We start from the raw sequence: 18591 nt of genomic DNA on the forward strand, positions 1-18591 counted from the left end.
AAACTTGCTTTGGATTAAAAAAGTAAACATAAATGTTCACAAAATTTCCCAAAAAAAAAAAAAAAAAATAATTAATTAATTAAAAAAAGGAACATGTTTTGAACTGGTGTTTTGAGGTTCTATTATTTTCTTTATAACATCAGAAAAGCTGTATTTTTAAAAATTTTTTAATTAATCCTGTTATGTAAGTTTATTATTATTATTATTATTACTATTATTAAGCAAAGACCTTATTATTTAATTTATTTTCTTGATCAAGGCCCTTAAACTTGCTTTGGATTAAAAAATAAATGTAAATATTCACAAAATTAAAAAAAAAAAAACCCTTTCCAGAATTTCCACACTTTCCCCCAAACTTATTATTTTCAGACCTTCACAGGAACCCTGTAATATAAAAACTTGATGTAATATAGTGTAACACGATGTTTAATCCACTGCTCATCTGCGGGTTCGCTGGTTTATTTATTTTGGTAGAAAGAAACTAATTCGTGATGAAGCACAAGTTGGTTTGGAGCGACTTCTGAAGTGCCTCTAAATCGCGTTTGTGGAAAAAAAAATAAGAATAAAAAAAATCTCATCTTATTACTGCGAGAGAATCCTCTCTAATCAGACCCTGTAGAGACCGATAACTGGATTAGATCGTAATAAAAACACTGCACCTGCTTTAATGAAGCACGCCGTTAAAGGAGAAGTTAAATAACAACAACAACAACATGCACTAATCAGGGAGTAAGATGTGAAAAACAGGAAAAGGATGAAGAGGAGGAAGAAATTCTATACTAAATAGAAATAATAACTTGACTGAATCACAGACGTGTGTTGGAGCGCATGAGGCTAATCTGGCGAATTAAGGCGTGGCACACGGGACGTTATGGAGGTTGATGAGTGACCCCCCCAAAAAACAAACAAACAAACAAACAAACAAACAAACAAACAAACAAACAAACAAACAAACAAACCACCCCACACTTTTTCCACCAACAAGGTGTCGAATCCTTAGAGCACCAAAATGGAGAACTCCAGGACTGCTAGAGTTATTTTGTCGCTATGGCAACTGGAGTTATTCACATACAGTACCAGTAGAAAGTTTGGACACCCCTTCTAATTCAGTGTTTGTTCTTTATTATTTTATGAATTAAAAGTCACTTCATGTCTTAAAGTAATGATGGATGTCGTTTCTCTTTACTTAGTCGAGCGATTCCTGATGTAATATGTATAGATTACTACAGCTGTGGATGGAATCGGGCTGTTTTATTGTTTGTATTTTTATTATTTACTATTAGATCTCAAACGCATTTAGAAGGCAAGAAATTCGTCCACTAATTAACTTTTGACGAGACACAGCTGCTAACTGAAAAGCATTCATGAAGCTGGTTAAGGTAATGCCGATAGTGTGCAACGCGTCATCAAGGTAAACACTGGATACGCTGAAGAATCTAAAATATCAAGCTTTGTTTTTTAAACACTTTTTTGTTTACCACATCATTTCATATATGTTCCATACTGCAAGTTATTTCATAGTTTTGATGTCTTCGGTATTGTTCTACCAGGCTTGTAGTACTCAAGTCTGACTCGTGCCCTAATTTTAAGGACTCGAGACTCGACTTGGACTTGAGCACTGATGACTCGGACTCGTGCATTAACTGCATCCGGGTTTGTAAACTGGAGACGAGGACTCAGATTTTTTTCTTTATTTTTTTGTAACATGCCATAATATTTGGCATAAGATATTTATATCTACATTAATTTTTGTACTAATTTCGTGCAAGAGTGTCACATCTGTGCGCCTTGGCGCGTGCATCAGACAGACTCTCGGGCGCGCTCCAGACAGCGCGTGCACCAACCGGATGCTCGCGCGCGCCGTAAAAGACCCTCACCTGCACAGGATTAAGACGTTAAGGATTAATCAGCGTGCCGATATAAAAACTGTGAAAACACTCTTACTTTGCGAAGTATTGAGTTGCGTTCCTGATACATGACCGTACCTTATTTCCTTGTTTAGCTTCCTGATCCCTGATTTCCTGTTTCTCGTCTTTGATTCTGCTGAGTCTACGATAGCCTGTTTGTGCCTCGCTCGATCTATCGCCTGTTTCACCATTTTGTCTGCCGTTCTGGATTGTTTATCGTCTTCACTTGTATTAATAAACACGCCTTCTGCACTTACATCCGTCTCCCAACCATCTCTGACAGAATACTTCACACTCCCTGACAAAGAGAAGCACATTCACCTGTTCATATGTCACGTTCAGGAACAAACTGAATGTTAATGGCGCTGAAACAGCCACCGTCAAACGGTGTGGGTGGAGTCTTGGACTTGACTTGAAATTTTCTTTTTAATGACTCAGACTTGAACACCGGGGACTCGAGACTTGACTCCGACTCGAGGTTTCGTGACTCAACTACAACACTGTGTACTACAATGGAGAAAACAGAAATACCTATGAATGAGTAGAGTAGGGGTGTACAAACTTTTGACCAGTACTGTATATGCACCATTAACAAAAGACTGAATTTAAAATGAAACCGAATGTTCACAATAAACATCTCATATCAATAAATAACTCTCTCTTCATCAGTGCAGAAGGATTTGGACTTTGGAAGGTGCTCAGATCTTGAAACAGAACCTACAATGCTATTATTATTATGCTGCTTATAAGTAAATGCACCCTTAAAAAAAAAAATGTAATAATGGCTTTCCAAACTGACCTTTTCCCGCTGATTTAGAATTTACAGCTCGACTTTTAATAAACGTTTCTTGGCATGTTTTCATGTTCTTGTTTCGTCTGAGACGGACTCGGACGCTGTTGTTGAGGAACGAGTGTCGGCTGACGCTGATAGATGAGGAAACGTGTCCATTTTTATTGCACATGCATACCGCACATCCTTAACTTAAAACGTAGCTCGATAGAAAGGAAGTCATTTCTTAAAATATTAGCACACAAAATCTGTTCAGAGTTCGAGCGATATCTGTAAAACAAAACATGACCCCTGATGTAATATTTCCTGAATTGGTGGGTGGAGTTGTTTCTGGAATAAAATTATGCACCGTGGTGGTGGGAGAAAAAAAGAAAAAAAAAGTATTAAAGCTACAAACACGACGATATCGTTGCTACAGCATGGAGGAAATTTAAAGCCCCGTCTACATGAAAACATTTCTTTACTAATCACTTTAACAACCACGAAAAAACAATAACTTCACTCCTATTACCACTTTCTCAAAAAGTATTTGTCAATAACACAACGTTAATCAAAAACTGAAGTTCGATGCATAGATATAACCTCTAGAATGATTTCTGAAAGAAAAAAAAAAAAAACACTGCAGGACGAAGGGAAAGAATCGACAACACGGGTACGTACAAAACGAGGCAGAGCGCTGAAACGCTCATATTCCCTCTGTGGTCATTCTGGACAGGAGTCAGCACTGATCTGGGATCAGCTTGTTTTGGATTCGAACAAATACTGCACCAGTATATGGATGAAAACGAGCTGATCCCAGATCAGCATCCTGAACTAAGGCCTAACTGATGGGGTTTTAAGCAGAGACGCAACACTTTGAGCTTTTTTTCCTTCCTTATTTGCAGTCATACTGCATACTGCATCTTAAAAGCTCGAGACATTGTAATAAAAAATAATAATAAAAAAAATAATAATAAAATCGTCATTTACGTAACAGTCAACAGATCAGAATCGGGTGATTTCACTTCCTGGAGTTACAAAGTAGTGCACTTAATAAACACTGCAACAAAACACGATCATTAAAAATGCTTTCAAATAATAAAATGTTGTATGTAAAAGTCAAGGTTGCTCCGAGAGCAAGCTTTCACTCCTTTACATCATCATCAGAACCCCAAGAACGCTGCCGCATCTCTACTTAAAATCCCTCGGGGTTTAGTTTTATGGACAGGGAAACTTCAGTGGGACTGTAAACAAGATTCGATTCAGACACCCTGTGATGACGTTCAGCTGGAGGGAGAATAAAGGGAGAAGGAGGGAGAGCGAGGAACAGCCGCAGGGAAAGAGAGAGACAGGCGTCCTGTTTGACCACAGTGTTGCCGTGGTGATGTCGGGGAGTCTACCTGGCTGTGGCGGGCTGCACGTGGCCTGGATATGAGCGCCGCGTGCTGGTGGCCTGCCTCTGACGCGCCAGGAACGACTGACCTGATCCTGTGCTGGCTAAACGGTCCTCGGCTGCTTTCTTCTGGAGAGCCATGCCCTGAGAGAGAGAGAGAGAGAGAGAGAGAGAGAGAGAGAGAGAGAGAAGAGGAACACAACACGATGATTCCAAAGTTTTTTTTTTTAAAAACGCTGACTGAAAAAGACCACGTCACCCTTTTCAAGTCACCAGACCCATAATAAATAACAGAAGTGTGGACTGAGAGGTATAGAGGCCACACCCCCTACACTGTCACTAACAGGCACAGAGGCCACACCCCCTCTTTATCAGGACTGAGAGGTATAGAGGCCACACCTCCTTCCTGTCACTAACAGGCACAGAGACCACACACCTTCTTTATCAGGACAGAGGTATAGAGGCCACACCTTCCTGTCACTAACAGGCACAGAGGCCACACCCCTTCTTTATCAGGACAGAGGTATAGAGGCCACACCTCCTTCCTGTCACTAACAGGCACAGAGACCACACACCACCTTTATCAGGACTGAGAGGTATAGAGGCCACACCTCCTTCCTGTCACTAACAGGCACAGAGGCCACACCCCTTCTTTATCAGGACAGAGGTATAGAGGCCACACCTCCTTCCTGTCACTAACAGGCACAGAGACCACACACCACCTTTATCAGGACTGAGAGGTATAGAGGCCACACCCTTCACTGTCACTAACAGGCACAGAGACCACACACCACCTTTATCAGGACTGAGAGGTATAGAGGCCACACCTCCTTCACTGTCACTAACAGGCACAGAGGCCACACCCCTTCTTTATCAGGACTGAGAGGTAGAGAGGCCACACCTCCTTCACTGTCACTAACAGGCAAAGAGACCACACCCCCTCTATCAGGACTGAGAGGTATAGAGGCCACACCTCCTTCACTATCACTAACAGGCACAGAGACCACACCCCCTCTTTATCAGGACTAAGAGGTATAGAGGCCACACCTCCTTCACGGTCACTAACAGGCACAGAGACGACACCCCCTCTATTAGGACTGTGAGGTATAGAGGTCACACCTTCAGCCACTAACAGGCACAGAGGCCACACCCCTCTTTATTCAGACTAAGAGGTATAGAGGCCACACCCCCTCTATCAGGACTGAAGGCCTCTGCATGCTCTTGCGACAAGGCTTTCGCAGACAGTTGTAATTTATCGTTGAGCGGGGAGTAATAGGCGTGCGCGATGTTATTCACCGGCACAACGCAAGGGGGCGCGAAGTCGCTAGGAGTAGTTGGTGGGTGTGGTTAGTGGAGTGTTTATCCTCCGGTTACTTATAATGACTAGAACTGGAGTCGTATAGATGTACGTACTTCCTCGATCAACCGCTCTTCATGCTGCTCCATCTTCGCTCATGTTTTTAAAAATGCCGGTCGTGAAAACAAACCAAACCGGGAAAGTAGGGAAGCGGAAGTGCGTCTACAGCGGATGTAGAGTGGACCAATTGTCTGCCCTCTTGTCTGCGACGCTGACTGCGAGGCTTCTGCGGTGGTCACAATTTTTGGGAGGTGCACGCAGAGCGTCTGCGAAGGTGGGGGGGCTACGCAGACACTGTCTGCGACGCTATCTGCGAGGACTGGGTTGTCAGCATAAATTGGCCTTGAGAGGTATAGAGGCCACACCTCCTTCACGGTCACTAACAGGCCCAGAGGCCACACCCCCTCCTTATTCAGACTGAGGTATAGAGGCCACGCCCCCTACATTAACAGGTACAGAGGCCACACCCTCTTCTTTTGGACTGACAGGTATAAAGCCCACACCCCCTACACTGTCACCAACAGGCACAGATGCCACACCCTCTCTTCATTCAGACAGAGATATAGAGGCCACACCTCAATCACAGTCACTAACAGGCACAGAGGCCACACCTCGTTCACTGGGACTGATCTTTAAAAAGGCCACACCTCCCTCACCATGACTGACAGGTACAGAAGCCACACCACCTTCACTGGGACTGAAAGACAGAGGCCACGCCTCCTTCATAAGGACTGATGGGTATAGACACCACACCTTCATCGGCGTCGACAAGCACAGAGGCCACACCCACTCAAATGAGACTGATAGGAAAAACGGCCACGCCTCGTTCTTGAAGACAGGTACAGATGCCAAATCCTTCTCAGGGACTGACAGGTAAAAAGGCCACACCTCCTTCATTACGCTTGATAAGCAGAGAGGCCACACCTCCTTCCTCTTTCACTCTGACAGCAGTGAACGTCCTGGGCAGAGGATTATAGGAGAGTGTGTGCGCGACACCCCCATACCTGCTGTTTCAAAATGGCCCTGATACTGATCCACAGAATCAAATGTATTTATACCCTTGAGCAAAATCTTTTGCTTCAGTCACTGATGAAATCGTTCTGTAGAGCCCTTGAAGGTCTTTTTTTCCCCCCTTTGTTATCAGAATACAGCAAGGAGAGAAGATCCTGCAGCCATGAAGAGAAAGGTGGTAGATTATAGATTTTTAGGTTTTATCACGTTGATAAACACACTGAAGTTTTAAATGTGTATTCTGAGATTATTGGTAGCACAATGGTGCCATCTAGAGGACAAAGTGCAGGTTAGGTTAACTGGTGGCTCTAAATTGACTGTAGGTGTGAATGTGAATCGTGTAAAATGGTTGTGTGTCTCTGTGTGTCAGCCTTGTGATGATCTGGCGACTTGACCAGGGTGTGCTCCGCCTCTCACCCATGACCCTGCACAGGATAAGCGGTTATGGATAATGGATGGACGGAACTTTCTTGTATTTAACAGTTATTTTGTTCCAGGGTTCGCTCTTAAGCACGAAGTCCCACCTCCAACCCTGGAACAAAATAACTATTAAATACAAGAAAGTTCCATTCATCCACTGTAACACACACACCTTCACATTTTGTCCTTCCTCCGAGTTAGGTTGTGATAGGACGTATAGCAACTCTTATACCACCTTCTGACCAATCAGATTGGAGAATTCAACATGGCCCTGGTGATTAGGGCTGTAACGATATGCGTATCGAAATCGAAATCGCGATACGCAGAGCCACGATCCGTATCGCGATACAAGAAGGCAGAATCGCGGTACACCCTTTCAAACTTCTCCTCAGCCCAAAAACAGAGGCGCTTCCAAACTTCAATTTATGAATACCTTACTTTTTATTTAAATTACATTTTAAACTTACTTAAATTACTTTTATTTTTTTATATCTATTAGTAAGTCGTTTTTTCGCCGACCTGCGACAATCTTCTGCGAGTCACGCAACGTCCACACTCGCCACTGGCAGAGCATTCATTTCTTTTAAGCGGTTGCCATTCTGGTTGCGACGCGGGGAGTGTATCTGTAAACAAGCAGCTCATTGGCTGGCTAGGTGTGCCACAAGCCAATCACAATCACTTGACCGGAAAGGCATGCAGTGTTGCCAGATTGGGCAGGTTTAGGTGCTTTTTGGCTGGTTTTGAACATATTTTGGAGTGGAAAACGTTAGCAATATCTGGCAACACTGAAGGCATGTCTGCTTGGGCGGAAGCCTTCTGCAGCAGTTACATTTTGACAGGCGAGCAATGTTTCACCATAAAAATTCCGTAATTTCCATCTGTTTTCCGCGATCACAGAAAATCATTGGCCCTATGAGAGTGAGACAGTGAGAGAGCCACCCCCCAAAAAAAAAAATTTTAACGGATTTACACAATTTGGAAAAATGACTTTTTCAGAACCGAAAAAAAACAGAGCTTCCGGCTCAACAGTATTATTTTGAGAAATAAAACAGTCTTTGGATATACATTTGTTCATTTTTGCATACATATTACTCATTCTCTGCAGTGGTCTGAATTATTTGTTATTAAATAGTTAATGTAAGTAAGTAAATGTTAATAAGTCAAATTTACTACTTTAAAAAAACATTTTTAAAAAAATCGTGGGCGTATCGAATCGTGGGTCAAAAATCGTGATACGAATCGAATCGTGAGTTGGGTGTATCGTTACAGCCCTACTGGTGATGCATTACATCATTAATATTCGCACACTCACCATATTGTACCAGGCTGAAACAATCAGTTTCTCCTCCTGGTCTCGTTGAGACTTCGCCTTGTCATACTCTTTCTGTAAATACACACACGACACTGTTAGCATGATAGCTGTTAAGAAAGACGGTGTGCGCGCGTGTACACACACTTTTATAAATATATACACACACACACACACACACACACACACACACATAGTGTACATATATACACTGTGTGTATACACACACACAGAGTTAGGTCCATAAATATTTGGACAGACATTTTTCTAATTTTGGTGAACAAAACAATTCAGATGCAGTTGAAGTTCAGACTTTCAGCTTTAAGTCAGTGGGTTGAACAAAATGATTGCATAAAAATGTGAGGAACTAAAGCATTTTTTAAACACAATCCCTTCATTTCAGGGGCTCAAAAGTAATTGGACAAATTAAATAATTGTAAATAAAATGTTCATTTCTAATACTTGGTTGAAAACCCTTTGTTGGCAATGACTGCCTGAAGTCTTGAACTCATGGACATCACCAGACGCTGTGTTTCCTCCTTTTTAATGCTCTGCCAGGCCTTTACTGCAGCGGTTTTCAGTTGCTGTTTGTTTGTGGGCCTTTCTGTCTGAAGTTTAGTCTTTAACAAGTGAAATGCTGCTCAGTTGGGTTGAGATCAGGTGACTGACTTGGCCATTCAAGAATATTCCACTTCTTTGCTTTAATAAACTCCTGGGTTGCTTTGGCTTTATGTTTTGGGTCATTGTCCATCTGTATTATGAAACGCCGACCAATCAGTTTGTCTGCATTTGCCTGGATTTGAGCACACAATATGTCTCTGAATACCTCAGAATTCATCCGGCTGCTTCTGTCCTGTGTCACATCATCAATAAACACTAGTGACCCAGTGCCACTGGCAGCCATGCATGCCCAAGCCATCACACTGCCTCCGCCGTGTTTTACAGATGATGTGGTATGCTTTGGATCATGAGCTGTACCACACCTTCGCCATACTTTTTTCTTTCCATCATTCTGGTAGAGGGTGATCTTGGTTTCATCTGTCCAAAGAATGTTCTTCCAGAACTGTGCTGGCTTTTTTAGATGTTTTTTAGCAAAGTCCAATCTAGCCTTTTTATTCTTGAGGCTTATGAGTGGCTTGCACCGTGCAGTGAACCCTCTGTATTTACGTTCATGCAGTCTTCTCTTTATGGTAGATTTGGATATTGATGCGCCTACCTCCTGGAGAGTGTTGTTCACTTGGTTGGCTGTCGTGAAGGGGTTTCTCTTCACCATGGAAATTATTCTGCGATCATCCACCACTGTTGTCGTCTGTGGGCGTCCAGGTCTTTTTGCATTGATGAGTTCACCAGTGCTTTCTTTCTTTCTCAGGATGTACCAAACTGTAGATTTTGCCACTCCTAATATTGTAGCAATTTCTCGGATGGGTTTTTTTCTGTTTTCGCAGCTTAAGGATGGCTTGTTTCACCTGCATGGAGAGCTCCTTTGACCGCATGTTTTCTTCACAGCAAAATCTTCCAAATGCAAGCACCACACCTCAAATCAACTCCAGGCCTTTTATCTGCTTAATTGAGAATGACATAACGAAGAAATTGCCCGCACCTGCCCATGAAATAGCCTTTGAGTCAACTGTCCAATTACTTTTGGTCCCTTTAAAAACAGGGTGGCACATGTTAAGGAGCTGAAACTCCTAAACCCTTCATCCAATTTTAATGTGGATACCCTCAAATGAAAGCTGAAAGTCTGGACTTTATGTCCATGTCCATTATATAACTATAACTTGAATATGTTTCAGTAAACAGGTAAAAAAAAAAAAAAAAAATTGTGTCAGTGTCCAAATATATGGACCTAACTGTATGTATGTGTGTGTGTGTGTGTGTGTGTATATATATATATATATATATATATATATATATATATATATATATATATATACGCACAGTACACACCTCCAGTGAGTGCAGCATCCTCTCCTTCTCCTGTAGCTGGTTCTTCAGGGCCTGAACCTCAGGAGCTGAACCCTGGTTCTGTTTGGGGTCCAAAGTCCGAATGACCTGAAAACACAAATACAAAATCAACACATTCCACACACCTTACAAAAACCTCACACGGTCTACACTCCAGGCGGCATCTCTTACACTCTTCGCCTTCTCCAGATATTTCTTATATCTCTCTTCCATCTGCTTCATCTCATCATCCTTCTTCTTCAGAGCCTCCTCCAGCTCCTCGATCCTCTGAGCTAAAAGCAGACGAGATGGAAAACATCTGGAGGAAGTGTGTTTGGATGGCACATTTTATCGCAGTTCTGTGACAGTCGTGTAACTCTGAGCCAAGTTACCGTTACCACCGTGAAGTTGATTATTTTCTGTCCCGAAGTGTGCGTTATACCATTTATCCTACAGCTAATTAGTCACTGACTGAACTTTATTTATTAAAGAACTGCATCCAATTCACGATTTGATTCAATTCATGACATTTTTGAAAAAATATTAAACGAAGAAAATTTTTTGTAAAGACTGTAGTAAAACTAAAATATTCCTTTTATTAAAAATGAAAAGTTAATAACAAAATCAGGCTTTTCTAAATAAACTTTTATGAACATTTGTACTCCCTTCATTTGCTTCTCTTTTCTTTATCTCTTTCACATTTTAGATCTTTTTTTTTTATTTTGGTGCATTTTTCTGACATTAGAGCCGTGTTACTTCCTCCTAGGGCGAAGTCACATGTCTTCCCACTATTGTACGTTCTTGCATAGAACCTCTGCTGTCTAAACAACGCAATTACAGCTAGGAAAAACTAAAATTTTTCCTATTTTGCGTGATAATCATCGCAATTTTTAAAATTTCATCGATTCAACTAGTCATAAATTCGTATCGTGATTCATCATTGCACGATACATTGTTACATGCCTATACACCATTACATGTCATGTTAGTTCATGTTATCAGTTATGTTTTATCAACTATAAACAGTTGTTTACTCTCTTAAGGTTAACAGGACCAAAAAAAAAAAAAAAACTACAGAGACGCTCCTGAAGGCTTTCCCATGATGGAAAACGTACTAAAAATGAGAAAATGCATCACCGTAGTCAGTATAAACAAAACACAGGCAACAATCACTTTTTTTTTTTAATGGATTTGTGACCAACAACCAACATTTAAACTTTATCATGTTAAGCATTTATTTCTAAAATCAGCCAAAGCTTTACGTTTAATATTAGAGTAAAAACAGCTTAAATTTTTTTCTTTTTTATTGTAATCCCACAAAGAGAAATATTTGATAAATCCGACTTCAAGATTTGTTTTCATTTGACATTTTATATAGACTGTAGGGTTTAAAACCCTAACTTGGAAATGTCACCTATCTATCTGTAGAAACTCCATCAGAACTCACCACTCGCGTTATATTTGGGCTCCAGGTCTTCGATGATGGCGCTCTTTTTCTGCAGCTCGTTGGATGCGTCTCTTAATTTCTCTCTAAAGCAATCAATCATCGAGAGGAAGGAAAAAAAAAAGAGGAGAGATTCTTTCCGTAATCGTGTTGGGTGAGAACGGACCCAAAAAAAAAAAAAAGCGTACAAATATAACTTTCAATTACTCACAGATGTTCCTCGCACTTCCGCTTCAGTAGAACCGACTGCAAGAGAAAGAAGGGCACGTTTATATATGGAACCAATTTTGTGCCAAAATGTTCATACAATACTTTTGAAATATCAAACAAAAACGACAAATCAAAATACAAAAAAAAGTCATTTTTTTAGACTGGCAAACAAATTATTCGTGTAATCGTGCAAAATATCAGTCTATTACTCTTCAGAAACCTTTTATTTTTGTTCCGCGTCTTTCTCAGTTTTGTTTGACGTAATTTATTTTGGTTGCGATTCCAGCTTTCTCGTTTGCGCTCCCTGACTTTTTGCTTGCAGTTTTGGCACAAACTTCACGTGTGGGTGGGCTGTCCAGGAATGCATTCCCATTGGCTAACTTGTGTTTGACTGACAGCTACACTTAGCCATTTCCTACTCGGATTCTGGCGGACTGTTTGACGAGTGACCGATCCATTGACGGTAAACAAGGATCGAGTGGACTTCAGTGGCGACTATGATACTGAATTAATTCAACAAAGTGTAAGTGCGGGACAAATGTGTTGTATGTGTTGCAGTAGTGCACATTATGCAGGTGTTTCGTGGCAAGTCTTTTTCAATTTTCATTTTATTTATTTTTTGTGTAGTTTGATGTTTGTTTGAGTGTTTTGTCTGCCAGTTGTGGTGTAGCTCCGGACCCAGTTTGGGCGTTGGTTCCCTCTAGGCCTTAGTTCACTGTGGGTGATGCCTGCGCTCCCAGCTTTGGACTGCAGTGAGCTCGCTGCTCATTTAACATTCGTGGTTGTCCAGCGCTCTGTACTTTAACGCTTGGCATAGTGTTCCGAGCGATGGTGCTCGGTGGCGTCGCGGCGGCTGTGCAGGCGGTTTGGGACACACCAGCGCTCTGCGTGGCGGAGCTTCTGTGCTCGCTTTGTGGATCCACGGCGTGGTGTTTGAGCGATGTGGCTGACGGCGTCACGGCGGCTGTGCTGGAGATGTGGGACTCGTTTTCATGCGCCTTTTGGTGGGACTGTGGCTGCTACACCTCTGGAATTACATCCTGACCCCTACTTGGTGGACTTTTTATTTTTTATAATTTATTCATTCATTTATTTATTTATTTATTATTTTTTATTGTTATTATTTTTTTCTTTGTTTATAATTGTAAAGCGTCCTTGGGTTTCTTGAAAGGCGCTATATAAGTTGAACTTATTATTATTATTATTTAAGTCAAATGTTAGACTTAGCTCCACTACCCAACATAATAGCTGTCTTGCTAACATTAAACACACCTGCATAATGTGCACTACTGCAACACATACAACACATTTGTCCCACTTCAGTGGCGACTATGATATTGAATTAATTCACCATAGTGTAAGTGCGGGACAAATGTGTTGTATGTGTTGCAGTAGTGCACATTATGCAGGCGTGTTTAACGTTAGCAAGACAGCTATTATATTGGGTAGTGGAGCTAAGTCTAACATTTGACTTGCCATGAAACACCTGCATAATGTGCACTACTGCAACACATTTGTCCCGCACTTACACTTTGTTGAATTAATTCAATATCATAGTCGCCACTGAAGTCCACTTGATCCTTGTTTACCGTCAATGGATCGGTCACTCGTCAAACAGTCCGCCAAAATCCGAGTAGGGAATGGCCGCAACAGCTTCCGGGGGAAATCGCTGAGCGTAGCTGTCAGTCAAACACAAGTTACCCAATGGGAATGCATTCCTGGACAGCCCACCCACACGTGAAGTTTGTGCCAAAACTGCAAACAAAAAGTCAGGGAGCGCAAACGAGAAAGCTGGAATCGCAACCAAAATAAATTGCGTCAAACAAAACTGAGAAAGACGCGGAACAAAAATAAAAGGTTTCTGAAGAGTAATAGACTGATATTTTGCACGATTACACAAATTATTTGTTTGCCAGTCTAAAAAAATTGACTTTTTTTTTGTATTTTGATTTGTCGTTTTTGTTTGATATTTCAAAAGTACTGTATGAACATTTTGGCACAAAATTGATTCCATATTTATACACACAGATGATTTTTACCTACGCAGCTCCCTCTAGTGGAGCTGAAACACATTACCACACCCAATTACAGAGGATGACCTTGGACAGTATTTATTCCATGCCATGCTGTTGAACACACTGGCCAACAGGGGGCAGCACAGAGCACACACTCATTCCTGTGAACCCAGTGCGCGCATTTCCCTGCAGTTTCAGCAGCGTCCGATTGACTATTCAATCCAGATCATCGACTGTAATGACGTGGCCCGAGAGCGACAGACCAGAACCCGTTCCCAACTCGGAGAAAGAGAGAAAAAGAAAGAAAGCCGATACTGCATCTCATTTTGTTTATTTTCTAAATCTAATGGGTTTCGATTTCTCTGGATTGGTCATGCAGAAGCTGGCAAAAGGCCGTCACATAAACCTTATCTTCACTCATTAGCATTAATTATAGCACCCATTAGTGTTGGTTAGCTAATGAGTACACATCCAGTCAAGTGGTCACGGATCAATTTCTCTCTCTCTCTCACACAGTCAGGCGCATTAAAAGTTCCAGTCAGGGAGCATCACTTACAAATTCTGGTTTTATCTAATAATCAAGACACCAGAACGGAATGGAAAGGAAATCTCTCGACAGGTTGGAATAAGATAAGACGCGACTGGAATAAATACCTCGAGTCCTCCAGCCACTGCAAGTGTGCATGTGATCAACTCGGGCTCTTTTGATAACGCCAACTTGACGACGCCACTTCGTTACACATCTTTATCATACAGTCGCGTACAAATCAGTAGCCGAGTGCGTGAGACTCGCCATTTTTTTTTTAATTTACAGGAGTACATTCAACATCCAGAGAAAGAAAATGAACCTCAAACATCCTTTAACTTGGCGTCCATGTACCAGAGTTAGCGCTGATGTTTTCATTAGTTTTTATTTCGTCTTTCAGTTTGTTTTTCTTCATTTTATTTTTACAAGTCCATATGTAGTTTTAGTTTTATGTACGGAAATGACTCGTTTTAGTTTTTCAGTTGTTGCACAGCGAGGATCATCGTCTTTAGGGTTTTAAGGCAGCTGATGTTACATTACTGCCACCTACTGGAACTAGTCTGTTACTGTCTCATAAGTTAAAAACGAAACAAAAATGAACATGAAAACGAAGCTGATTTTCACCTGCGATTCTACAATTCATTGTTTTTAATTAGTTTTTTTAATACTATCATTTTTATATAATGAAACTATTTTTTCACTACTAATTTAACAATAAGTCTTTAGGCAGCTGGGCCATAGAAGGTTCACGCTGCACGCTGCATGCTGCACGTTCACGTGAAGAACCGGACCCTGGGCCATTAAACTTCATGCTTGGATGTTCACGTGTTGCGTCTGTTCTACTTTGACCGAGTAACCAACAATATGGACTCTTCGGATGACGACGATTGCCTCATTCTGCTTTTACTGAGACAGAGGAAGAGAAAAAGGAACAGAATTTGGAGCAGAGAACACTTCCTTCTGAGAGAAACCCGTGGTGAATTTCACCGAACATTCTATAATCTGCTTGACAATCCCGATGAAGAACTATTTTTCAATTATACCATTCAATTATATTTTTTCTGAAGTTTTCCCCTGAAAGCATAGAGTTATCTCCCTAGACCCGTTCTGATTGGCTGGCGCGGCGGTGACCGCATGCATTGACTGGAATTTCCATCTTCACGCCTAAAAAAAGTGTGCATGTTCATTTCACGCTTCACGCGTGAAGTGTGCAGCGTGCAACGTGAACGCCGTTCTATGGCCCAGAGCAAGTCATGCTACGTTTGTCCACTTTTCTTTACACGCGTGTAGCGTGTAGTGTGCAGCATGCAGCGTGAACCTTCTATGGCCCAGCTGCCTTATTGAGCAGACCAAATGTCACAGAGTGCTTTACAGAAGGGTCCTCAAAAATATAAATAAATTAAAAACAAAAATGATATAATGTAAAATATAAAAAAAGAAAAGAAAACCGTGAATAAAAGTAAACACGCGTCCGACCAATCAAGTCGGCGGATTAGAGAGCACCGAAAAGAAAATTCTACAACTGAAGTACATCAAGCTAAAAAGGATTAACTTAGATTTCAAGGGTTAATGAAAAGCACCCCACCAAAAATATATATATATTTTTTTAAAGAGAGACTAGTCCTAGTTTCCTAGTTTAGTCCTAGTTTCCGTTAACTAACTGACCCTGGTGTTTACTGTATGTTTACTTCAGAAAGTACGTCCGCTTCCTACCACCTGCTGCACTACACACATCGGCCTGGGGCCAACTTTAAAGTTCGGGAGAACAAATTTGACTTTTTATACTTGGTGTGCACAGATAACGGCGTCTCTCTTAAGAATCTGCCAGGATAACGAAACTGAGCCTTAGTTGTCCGAAACAGTACCAGTCAAAAGTTTGTGCACCCCTACTCATTCATAGGTTTTCCTGTATTTTGTATTCTCTATTGTAGAACAACACTGAAGACATCAAAACTATGGGTTGAAAAGAAAAAAAAAAAGTTTCATATATTCTAAATTCTTCAGCGTATCCAGCGTTTACCTTGATGACGCTTTGTACACTATTTGCATTATTTTAACCAGTTTCATGAGGGAGTCACCTGGAATGCTTTTCAATTAACAGGTGTGTCTCGTCAAAAGTTAATTAGCGGATGAGTTTCTTGCCTTCTTAATGCGTTTGAAATCATCGAACAGTAAATAATAAAAATACAAATAATAAAATCGCCCTATTCTATCCAGAACTACAGTAATCCAATTAGAAGGTTTAATTCTGAATTAGAAGGTGCGTCCAAACTTGTGACTGGTCGTGTACATCTCTAGTGTTCACGCGATACGCATGATACACCAGCTTGTACATAGTTATACTGATGTTCTAATTCAGAAACGTTTTGGAAGACGATGACATGTTGACAGAAATTCACACTCTCGCGCTACCACATTTTCGCCAACTGGGTTTCCAGTAGGGCTGTAACAATATGCGTATCGAAATCGCGATACGCAGAGCCACGATCCGTATCGCGATACAAGAAGGCAGAATCGCGGTACACCCTTTCAAACTTCTCCTCAGCCCAAAAACAGAGGCGCTTCCAAACTTCAATTTATGAATACTTTACTTTTTATTTAAATTACATTTTAAACTTACTTAAATTACTTTTATTTTTTTATATCTATTAGTAAGTCATTTTTTCGCCGACCTGCGACAATCTTCTGCGAGTCACGCAATGTCCACACTCGCCACTGGCAGAGCATTCATTTCTTTTAAGCGGTCGCCATTCTGGTTGCGACGCGGGGAGCGAATCTGTAAACAAGCAGCTCATTGGCTGGCTAGGTGTGCCACAAGCCAATCACAATCACTTGACCAGAAAGGCATGCAGTGTTGCCAGATTGGGCAGGTTTAGGTGCTTTTTGGCTGGTTTTGAACATATTTTGGGGTGGAAAACGTTAGCAATATCTGGCAACACTGAAGGCATGTCTGCTTGGGCGGAAGCCTTCTGCGGCAGTTACGTTTTGACACGCGAGCAATGTTTCACCATAAAAATTCCGTAATTTCCATCTGTTTTCCGCGATCACAGAAAATCATTGGCCCTATGAGAGTGAGACAGTGAGAGAGCCACCCTCCCCCCAAAAAAATCTTAACGGATTTACACGATTTGGAAAAATGACTTTTTCAGAACCGAAAAAAAACAGAGCTTCCGGCTCAACAGTATTATTTTGAGAAATAAAACAGTCTTTGGATATACACTTGTTCATTTTTGCATACATATTACTCATTCTCTGCAGTGGTCTGAATTATTTGTTATTAAATAGTTAATGTAAGTAAGTAAATGTTAATAAGTCAAATTTACTACTTTAAAAAAACATTAAAAAAAAAAAATCGTGGGTGTATCGAATCGTGGGTCAAAAATCGCGATACGAATCAAATCGTGAGTTGGGTGTATCGTTACAGCCCTAGTTTCCAGGCAACCGAAACCCAGGACTGGGCAGTGCACTGGAGCGTCCTCTTGCCCATAGGATTTACCCACTCCGATAACAATGCTAAGAGTAGTTTTCTGAATCTTAAAATTTCCACTGACGTGCCGAACACTTCCTGACTGGAGCTTGAAACAGGAAACGGTCATCATGCAGCTGCTCTATGGGTGTGTCTTAGCATCGGCATGCTAGCTGCATTAGCCGCGCTGCGAAGCAAGAGACGGAGAAAGAGAACAGCAGAGATGCTGTACTTACAATCGCCTGAGGAAGGAGTGAGTGTGAGAGAGAGAAAAGAGAGCTCGGGTTGAGACAGGCCTGTCCGCAATGTGAGAGACAGAGAGAGAGAGAGGGGCATGGAATGGATGACGTCAAAAGAGAACCAAATTAAAAGGACGAAGACAGACGCTCATGGGCGGACAGATGACTTTTAACCCTTAAACACAATTAACAGTGAAGCTTATTCGCACAAAATGACATCAGCTGAGAACTTTACATCGTCACTCTTTGTACACGTTTATGCATTTAAAGGCAAAATACAACATTTAAATTGTTCTAATGATTTTAAATCTACTTGTCACCTAATATATGTACGATTAAATACAGTATGTAGCACTGTTTGGGAAAAACGTCTGAAAAAATACTAACACTTAAATAATATTGGCTGGCGTTGAGTGGTATATCAGATATATTCCATTCACCGAGCATGATACTGAATGAATCAAAGACTAGTAGCTGAATGGAATATATCTGATATACCACTCAACACCAGCCAATATTATTATTATTATTATTATTATTATTATAATAATACATACACACATTCCTTTTGGGTGTTCAAC

The 18591-nt window shown here is 41.1% G+C and overlaps 1 protein-coding gene across 4 annotated transcripts in view; it reads right to left on the bottom strand.

Annotated features, from left to right (window-relative positions):
- The window catches only part of hook3 (hook microtubule-tethering protein 3), a 64258-nt gene that overhangs the window by 5963 nt on the left and 39704 nt on the right, over nucleotides 1-18591 (bottom strand). For 3 of the 4 annotated variants that reach the window (XM_060912819.1, XM_060912820.1, XM_060912817.1), the window contains exons 17-22: nucleotides 11766-11800; nucleotides 11558-11640; nucleotides 10303-10403; nucleotides 10114-10218; nucleotides 8170-8241; nucleotides 4077-4213 (exon numbers count right to left, since the gene is read on the bottom strand). In XM_060912819.1, the coding sequence (XP_060768802.1) occupies nucleotides 4077-4213; nucleotides 8170-8241; nucleotides 10114-10218; nucleotides 10303-10403; nucleotides 11558-11640; nucleotides 11766-11800 (533 nt within the window). Of the gene's footprint in view, nucleotides 1-112; nucleotides 4214-8169; nucleotides 8242-10113; nucleotides 10219-10302; nucleotides 10404-11557; nucleotides 11641-11765; nucleotides 11801-18591 lie in introns of those variants that run through there. The other variant, XM_060912818.1, reaches the window with a different exon arrangement.

This window comes from Neoarius graeffei, chromosome 28, assembly GCF_027579695.1.
Source record: "Neoarius graeffei isolate fNeoGra1 chromosome 28, fNeoGra1.pri, whole genome shotgun sequence".
In the NCBI taxonomy this organism is placed as follows: domain Eukaryota; kingdom Metazoa; phylum Chordata; class Actinopteri; order Siluriformes; family Ariidae; genus Neoarius; species Neoarius graeffei.